This window comes from Theropithecus gelada, chromosome 7b, assembly GCF_003255815.1.
Source record: "Theropithecus gelada isolate Dixy chromosome 7b, Tgel_1.0, whole genome shotgun sequence".
NCBI lineage: Eukaryota > Metazoa > Chordata > Mammalia > Primates > Cercopithecidae > Theropithecus > Theropithecus gelada.
Window position 1 is genome coordinate 104635514 of NC_037675.1, and position 9045 is coordinate 104644558.

At 57.5% G+C, this 9045-nt stretch overlaps 1 protein-coding gene across 1 annotated transcript; it reads left to right on the plus strand.

Annotated features, from left to right (window-relative positions):
- The first annotated feature begins 2855 nt into the window (after positions 1–2855).
- On the plus strand, positions 2856–8665 carry LBHD2 (LBH domain containing 2). Its single transcript, XM_025392998.1, has 4 exons — positions 2856–3000; positions 4617–4722; positions 6718–6874; positions 8332–8665. The coding sequence occupies exons 2-4, from the start codon at positions 4654–4656 to the stop codon at positions 8430–8432; spliced, it is 327 nt and encodes a 108-aa protein (XP_025248783.1). The 5' UTR covers positions 2856–3000; positions 4617–4653; the 3' UTR covers positions 8433–8665.
- Positions 8666–9045: the final 380 nt, after the last annotated feature.

Sequence of the window (9045 nt, forward strand, 5' to 3'; positions counted from 1 at the left end):
ATGAATAATGGGTTGTGTGCTGTGGAGGTATAGATAGATGGATGTGGATAGATAACAACTGGATGGAATCTGGATGATGAATGATGAATGGATGTTGAACGGATGGATGAAGGTTAAACAGCAGATGGCTACAACTTGGAAATGTGATGCATGAAAGGTGAATGTGGGTGGGTAGATGGAGAGGTGGTAAATGGATGCTTTAATGTATAGATGGAGGAAGATGGATACATAGCAAGTGGACAGTCAGTGGATGTTGAATGAAGATGAATACTGAATGGAGAGTGAATAATGAATGTGGGATGGTGCATGAATACTGACCAGATGGATGGTGAGTGGATTGTAATGGTGGATGGATAATGGTAAATAAATGCTCACTGCTGTCTCTCTACTCTCTCCTCAGCACCTAGAACAATGTTTGGCACATAGAAGGCAGCCAATATTTTTTTTTCTAGAATGGGTGAATATGAATGGATGCTAAATGGTATTTGGATAGATTTCGGATGAATAGTGAATTTTGGCTGGATGACGGGTGGATAGATAGAGGATGTTGTGAGATGGACAATGAATGAATAGGTATGTGGTGGATGTGGATAAGAGATGGTGATGGTAGTCTGGGTGTGGTGGCTCATGCCTATAATCCCAGCACTTTGGGAAGCCATGGATGGTGGATCACCTGAGGTCAGTAGATAGAGACCAGCCTGACCAACATGGTGAAACCCTGTCTCTACTAAAAATACGAAAATTAGCTGGGTGTGGTAGCAGCCACCTATAATCTCAGTTACTTAGGAGGCTGAGGTAGAACTGCTTGAACCCAGAGGCAAAGTTTGCAGTAAGCCAAGACTGTGCCATTGCAATCCAGCCTGGGTGACAGAGCGAGACTCTGCTTCAAACAAACAAACACCAAAAAAGAGATGGTGATGGTAGATGGTTGGTGGATGGATACAGGAATACAGTTCATAGAAATATGAATGGATAGCAAATGGTGAAAGACTGGTGGCTGAATTGTAGATGGATGAATGGTAGCTGATTTGATGGAGGTTAATGGGATAAATGAATAGTAAATAGATTGATGATTCACAATTAGATATGTGGATGGAGATGTGAATGGTAGATGGATGTGTTAAATATCTGATGGAAAGCTGTTACACAGTGAGTGATGGATGGATAGGTGGTGGATGGATGGTTGGTGAATGAATGTTGGATTGATGGGTATTTAGTGGTATACTGATGCTTGGTAAATGATGGGTGCTGATGGTGAATGGATGGGTGCATGATGGATGGGCAGTGATTGGATAGAGAATGGTGACTGGAGATGGATGGTTAATGGACATTGGATACCAGACGGTGGTTGAATGGTGGATTGTGAATGGATGGCTGGTGGTTGCATGAGGGAAGGTAGATGGTAGATTGTGGATGGGATGGATGTTGGGTTATCGAAGGTAGATGGTGAACTGTGGATGGGATGGATGTTGGATTATTGAAGGCACATGGTGGGCTGTGGATGGGATGGATGTCGGGTTATCGAAGGTAGATGGTGGACTGTGGATATGGTGGATGTTGGGTTATTGATGGTAGATGGTGGACTGTGGACGGGATGGATGTTGGGTTATTGATGATAGATGGTGGACTGTGGATATGGTGGATGTTGGGTTATTGATGGTAGATGGTGGACTGTGGACGGGATGGATGTTGGGTTATTGATGATAGATGGTGGATTGTGGATGGGATGATGGGATGGATGTTGGGTTATTGAAGGCAGATGGTGGACTGCGGTTGGGATGAATGTTGGGTTATTGAAGGTAGATGGTGAATTGTGGACGGGGTGGATATTGGGTTATTGATGGTAGATGGTGGACTGTGGGCGAGAAGGATGTTGGGTTATTGATGGTGGATGATGGATGGCAGATGGTGGGTCTCAGATGGTGGCAGGATGGCAAAAGATAGATGAATAGCTGTGAATGGTAGACGGACAGTGGCTTGACTGTGGATATTGAATGGAAGTGGGATGTTAGATAATTGATGGTGGAGGCTTCCTGGTTGCAGGCTGGGAATTACATGGACCAGAGATTATGCACCTTGGCTTTAGGTGTCAGGTCTGTGCACTGGACTGAACCAGACGGCTTGTCCCAGGGCTGTTTTGCTCCCTTTTGGGAATGGAACTGGAAGTGAAGATGAGAGGGGGGTTGCAGGGTGATCCCCCCTCTTCCTGCAGCCCATCCCAGTTTTTTTTTTTTTTTTTTAGACGGAATCTCGGTCTGTTACCCAGGCTGGAGTGCAGTGGCTCCATCCTGGCTCACTGCAACCTCCGCCTCCCGGGTTCAAGCGATTCTCCTGCCTCAGCCTCCAGAGTAGCTGGGACTACAGGCACCTGCCACCGCACCTGACTAATTTTTCTTTTTTGTGTATTTTTAGTAGACACGGGAGTTCACCATATTGGCCAGGCTAATCTCGAACTCCTGACCTCAGGTCATCTGCCCGCCTCGGCCCCCCAAAGTGCTAGGATTACAGGCGTGAGCCACTGCGCCCGGCAGTTGCTTTTTTTTTTTTTTTTTTTTGGTCCTTTTTACTCCTCTCTTATTCCCCAATAGGAGGGAGTCCTCTTTCCATGTATCTGGCCCCACCGAATTCTGCACCTCAAATTTCTGGACGCCAATCTTGAGGCTCAGTCTCAAGTGGCCGGGGGGCAGGTCCTTGGGGAGAGGTCGGCTTAAGGGAAGATGAGGCTGGGCCCTATCTGGGGGCTGGAGCTGGGAGGGCGGAGGCGCAGAGGGCGGGCGGCCAGACCCGTGGAGGGCGAGTGCGAGGGAGGCCGGGAGAGCGCGCGTGGGCGGGGAGCGCGGAGAGGAGGGCGAGCCGGGCGAGCGCCGAGCCAGCGGAGCGCGGAGGCCCCAGCGCCAGCACCCGCGCGGGCGGTGAGTATGAGTGTGAGTGTGGAGCAGGGTCGCCCCGTCCCCAGCCTGGCCCCGGCAGTGCGGGCCCCGGGCGCGCCCTGACGGCCAGGTGCGGGGTGGTTGGGAGAGGGAGGAGCATGGGGGGATTTGGGGAGTTCTGAGTCCAGTTCCCTGGGGAAGGGGACGGCGTGGGTTCGCAGGGTCAGCCCGGCTGTGGGACGCCATGCCTCCGCGCGCTTTTGCCCCCGCGGCTGTGCCCGGCAAGACCTGGGATCCCGCGGCGCTGGGGGTGGTGGGCGCCCTCTATGTGTGGTGCCCCAGCTGGCACTGGACCCTGGCGCTGGGCAGGGCAAGGCAGCCCTTGGGCACTTGTTTCCTGATTGCCTGCTCCCTCCCCACCCGCCCCCACCTGGCTCAAGCAGACAGCTCTATCATCTGCCTCTGTCATTCTCTCTCTCCGGGCCAAGTGTCATCTGCGGGTCTGTTTCTGTCTCTCTCTCTCTCTTTTCTCCTCTGTCTCCAGCTCAGTCACCTCTCGCCTGGTCTCTGGCAATATTTTTCTTGCCTCTCCCTCTGCCTCCTTCCCAAGTCTGGCTGGGTCTCTCTCCTGGCTGCCCTGGGTTCTAACCTGGGTTCTGGGGTCCTGGGATGGGATCCAGGAGAGGCTTGATGGAGGGCTGGACCTAGGGGCACTGAGACATCCCTGGGCTCTGGGGTTGGGCAGAGGAACCAGAGGGTGCGGCTTCGCTGCCCGGAGAGGCCTCCTGCACTGTGTGCCCTCCTAGCCCTCCCTGGGCCCTCGGTGGGACCCCAGCTGACCTGAGTAGGGTGTTTGGTGAAAGAAACCTCATTTCCCAGAATAGCAGCCCTCTGCTTTGCTGGCAGCCACAGGACCACCCTCACCCACCCCAGCAGGACGTCACAGGCATTCCATCCTGCTGGTCTCTGTTCTCCTACTGCCCCGTCCCCTTCCTGCAGGGCTGCCCCTGCCCATGGCCCTCTGCTGCCTGCATGCCAGCCACTGCCAGACCCAACCCCCATTTCTGCCTCTGACCTGGGTGTGGCCCCAAGAACCCACACGGCAGGTGAAGGGTCTGGCTGGTGCCGACTCCTGGCAGGGGCTCTCTTCCCAGAGCCCTTGCTGCCAGGGCTCCAGCGGGGCTCCCTCTGCTGTGGCCAGCCTGAGTGGGCATGGCCAAGTGCAGGCAGGATGTCAGTTTCCCTTGGGCTGTGGGTGCTGAGGGCCTTGGCCCCGGGGTGTGCAGGGTACGTGTTCTCAAGGAGGAAATGGGCACCTTGGTCTCTGGCTGACTTGAACCCAGTCCCTACTACTACCAGCCTCCTGTCTCAGAAACCCATTTAGGTCCCTTGGACGCTCTGTGTCCTTCCTGAACTGTTCCTGTCTCAGAATGCGCTTCTGTCCTCCCAGCTGGCTTGGCTACCTCCTGCTCATCCCTCAGGCCTCAGATCAGCGGACTTCTTCCAGGAAGCCTTTCCAGGTCTCCCCTCCTGCCTGTGCCCTCTTGCAGGCACACTATGCGGCCAGGGTCCAGTGCCCCCTCTGGCAGCGGGCTCAGGCAGGGAGCAGTGCAATACAGGTCCAGCTGGAGCCACAGGCACTGGGCCTGGGCTGGGGTGGAGTGGGGTGGGCTCAGTGCCTGAAGCCTTCGGGGGAGGGTAGATCCAGCATCAGGCCAACAGCAGACACCCCATTTCTGCTCCCAGTCCTAGTGCAGCTTAGTGGCGCAGTGGCAGCAGCAGCATGAGCACCCCCCGGCCTGCTTCACCACAGCCAGGCACTGCTGAGGGGGCTGGAGGCCCAGCAGGGAAGGTATGTGCTTGGGACTCTGGGGGTTCGGGAGGGAGCAAGTCTCAAACTCTGTCCCATGACTTGGGGCATGCCCTGCCTTGCTGCTGGCCTCAGTTTACCCATCTGGGTGGGGGAGATCATTGCTCATTTATTTTTTTATTTATATTTGACATGGAGTCTTGCTCTATCACCCAGGCTGGAGTGTAATGGCGCGATCTTGGCTCACTGCAGCCTCCGCCTCTGGGGTTCAAGCAATTCTCCTGCCTCAGCCTCTGGAGTAGCTAGGATTACAGGTGCCCACCACTATACCCGGTTACTTTTGTATTTTTAGTAGAGACAGGGTTTTGCCGTGTTGGCCAGGAGGGTCTTGAACTCCTGACCTCAGGTGATCCACCCGCCTTGGCCTCCCAAAGTGCTGGGATTACAGGCGTGAGCCACTGTGCCCAGCTCGTTGCTCTTTTATAAAAATATAAAGGATAAAACAATTGAAGGCCAGCATTCCTTGCTTACTGAGCACCCCTTCCTGACCTGAGGACCCCAGGGATTGTCCCCCAAGGCACGCTTTGCTCTCTGCTGAGTGAGGAAATGCCAGGGTTCCCTGCCCCTAGCGTCACATTTCGGTGGGGGATGGGGTGGTGCTGATGAAACTTAAAAAAACCAAGCTCCCTACACAGGGTTGCAGCCTTGGTATTCTGAGTGCTAGAGCCCAGCTAGAGCCCAGCCGTTCTCCTTGTCAGGGAGCGGTGGGGCCAGAGAGGGGAACCAGCCTGGAGTGACATAGGGACAGTCTGGAACTTGGGGTTGCAGACACAACCTCCCAGGCAGGGTGGACAGAGGTGAGCACCAGGCCTCAGAGCTGCAAACACTGCTGGCCTGGACCTCGTTCACCCCAGTGGGCAGACTTGGAGAGGAGCGCCCTTGGTTGGGGGCAGGAAGGAGAATGGCACATGGGGAGGGAGAGCAGGCTGGGGAATGAGCCCCTGGACTGGTAATGCCAGCATGAGGGTGGCCCCCGGGAGGGTCCAGCCTTTGCGGTAGGGATGGGGTCCCTGCTCTGCTGTCCTCTGACAACTCCTTCATTCCACAGACATCCCAGTCCAGTGACACCTGTTCTCACACTTGAGGGTCGCCTGTGGTCCTTGGTTAAAAGAGAGTCTGGGCTGGAGCTCAGGAATGTGTACTGTTCAGGGATCTTGCCGCAGTGGCTGAGGGCCGTTCAGCTAAGTCCCCCCTGCTGCGTGGCTGTCCTTCCTCGAGGCCCTTGTGCCCTTTTGGGAAGGTGGACCCAGCAGCTGCCCTTCTAGGTGAAGAGAAGTGAGACAGGGAGCTCCAGGCAGGAGCATCTACCTGAGCACAGGCGTGGGGGTGGGACAGGGCAGGCAAGTCAGGGCCACTGGGGTGCTGAGGCACAGAGTTCTGCACGTAGCACTGCAGCCTCAAAGGCCTTGAATGGGAGGTGGAGATGCTGAGGGCACCAGGAAGGCCTGGGGATGCAGCCCCCGCACACTCCTGTGAGCACTGAACAATGAACCAAGAGCGAGCCCAGAGCCAGCCGCTTGGGTTGCCATGGCAACTGCTTCCCAGCTCCTCTGAGCCTGGAGGAGGCCAAGGGCCCAGCAGGGAAGACCCCAGGAAGGGGCTGGCAGGAATCCGGGTGCAGGAGGCAGCTGGGGGTGCGCAGAAGCCTGGGCTCATTCCTGGTGACCTTGGCCTCTCTGGCCTCTGGCTCTGGCTGTGCAATGGGCTCCTGGAGCTGAGCACAGCTGCATCCTATGGTGCCTCCTGAGAGCTGTGCCCCAAGAGCTGAGCACCCTACCCCCAGGGTTGGGACCTGGTAGGGCCTGGGACCCGTCTCAGGGATGTTCCTGTGCGAACACACATGTGCCCATCCTTGCCCTAGGGACTGGGTGGGAAGGGTCTCTGATCCCCCTAGTGGGGCAGTATGCAGGACGGGGGTAGGAGGGAACAGGAGTACCAGGCCTGGCATGGCCGTGCTTCTGCCCACCCTCCCTGCAGGCTGTGGCGGGTGCCCGGGAGAAGGGCCCTAGACTGGGCCAGCGGCTGCCCTCAATCGTGGTGGAGCCCAGTGAGGCGGACCCTGTGGAGAGCGGGGAGCTGCGCTGGCCCCTGGAGAGTGCCCAGAGGGGCCCCTCTCAGAGCCAGGCTGCTGTTGGTAAGTGAGGGCACCTGTGGGGGTGTTGAGAGGAGGAAGTGGCCACTGCCAGGGTCAGAAGCAGGGCATGCTTCCTGCGGCTCTGGCAGACAAGGCCTTCCTGCCTCCTGCCTGTTCACACTCCATCCTCTGCCCGCCTTGGAGCCTCTGCCTGGGGCTCTAGGTGCTGCCTGGCCTTGACTCCCCTCCCTAGCACCGTCCTCCCTCCCACCAGCAAGTGAGGTCCCTCATCCACTCTCAGTCGCAGGCCTGGGCACGGGAGGTGCACGTTGCATACTTGTTGAATGAGTGATGCCACATTCTCGCCCCTCATCATCCAGTGCTTGCTCGTCATCACCTTTGGAGCAAGTGTGCTTTGCTCACTAGGGCCTGGGAGGCTGTGAGGGTGCAGGTGTACGTGGTGGGGGATGGGCTGGCCTGTTGGCAGGCTCCATCTGGCTGCAGGTGCCCTGCTTAAAGGCTGAAAGCAGGCCAGGCGCAGTGGCTCATGCCTGTAATCCCAGCACTTTGGGAGGCTGAGGCAGGCGGATCACTTGCGGTCAGGAGTTCGAGACCAGCCTGGCCAACATGGTGAAACCCCATCTCTACTAAAAATATAAAAATTAGCCAGGCATGGTGGCGGGCGTCTGTAATCCCAGCTACTCAGGAGGCTGAGGCAGGAGAATCACTTGAACCCTGGAGGCGGAGGTTGCAGTGAGCTGAGATCATGCCACTGCACTCCAGCCTGGGCGATAGAGTGACTCCGTCTCAAAAATAAATAAGTAAAGGCTGAAACTTCGGGAGAATTGTGTGAGCAGGAGGGGGCAGCTGGGGCCAGGCCCAAGGGGCAGGAGAGGCAGCAGGCTGGGCCATGGGGACCTTGTGGACGGCTCTGAGGGCCACTGCAGACTGAGCAAGGGGCATGAGCTGTGCCCTGGGAGATGTTGTCCCCTGGAGACCCCTGGGAGTCCCTGAGGAGGAAGTGAATTCGGCCACAGCTGGCGCTGCTCAGCACCTTGTCTGCCCGCTCCCATCCCCAGACCTCAGCCTGTACTGGCCAGGAAACCCCCTTTTCAGTGTGGCCAGAAGAGGTTATCTGTCTGGACCCATAACCCCCACCTCTGCCCAAAGCCCCCTCGACCTCTTGTCAGTTTCTGCCCAGGGCCCAAGACAGCATCAGGGACCACCCCTTGGGTAAACCCTGGGACTTGGGCTCTGGGGAGGTCCTTGAGTCTGCCTTGGACTTCCCTTCCCTCTGCCACCCCTTCATCTGGTGGATGTGGGAGCTGCCCCTGCTTGCAGAGCCCAGCCTCATTCTGCCTCCCGGGCCAAGCACCCCTCCTGCTTCTCATCACCCAAGGGGGCCTCCTGGCCTGCCCCAGCCCAGTTGCCTGCCAAAGGCTCATTTCAGGCCCCTGGGATCCTCTCAGGCTGCAGTACCCCCCACAACCAACACGGCCGCCTTTATGTTTCTGCAGCCTCCTCCCCGAGTCTGCCTGGAGAACCAGGGAAAGCTGCAGATGCTGCTGGCAGAGAGTGTGCCTGCTCTGAGGATCCAGCAGCCCCGGCCCGGGGATAGGACAAGGACGTGGCTGGGCTCTGCTGTCTGACTGCTGAGGGCTTCTGCCCCAGGGTGGCCAGGCTGGTGCACAGGAGGGCCGGGCCTGCCCAGCCGGGAGAGTCCAGAGGCTGCTTCCTGTCTCACCAGGTCTGACCAGCACTGCAGCCCTGCCCTCTCCTGCCCATGGCCCAGGTCTGGATCACACCCCGCTTTGTTCCGTGGTTTGAAGCAGAAATAAAAGCACTTCCTGGTGGCCAGCAGGCACACTTGATGGGGATGCAAGAGACTGAGGACAGTTTGGGTTCTGCCTGTGGCCTTCCAGGTGAGGGCCTCAGCTCCAAGCCCAGGCTGGTCAGTCCAGAGCACCTCTTAGGTGACCACTTGCACATGGCACTGGGGCAGGCTGGGCAGGGCTGAGTTGGTTCTGTGGCTGGTGCCTCTGCCCAGGGACCCTCTCTCTGCTTCGGCCAAGGCTGCCCAAGGCAGAACCAGCCTCCTCCAGGCGGCCTCCCAACCCTCCGTGGGGCCTCCTTGGGGCCAGGGCTGGACCTGAGTGCAGGAAAGCACAGCCGTGGCACCTGGGGTGGGCCGCACCATTCCAGGTTGGATCTCGTTAAATTCTTGTGAAGGT

What these genes read in the sequence shown, in the direction of transcription:
- LBHD2 (XM_025392998.1), top strand. Translation starts at nt 4,654, where the DNA reads ATGAGCACCCCCCGGCCTGCTTCACCACAGCCAGGCACTGCTGAGGGG. An exon ending in CTGGAGGCCCAGCAGGGAAG is followed by an intron (nt 4,723 to 6,717) that starts GTATGTGCTTGG and finishes CCCTCCCTGCAG; the next exon opens with GCTGTGGCGGGTGCCCGGGA. An exon ending in TCAGAGCCAGGCTGCTGTTG is followed by an intron (nt 6,875 to 8,331) that starts GTAAGTGAGGGC and finishes ATGTTTCTGCAG; the next exon opens with CCTCCTCCCCGAGTCTGCCT.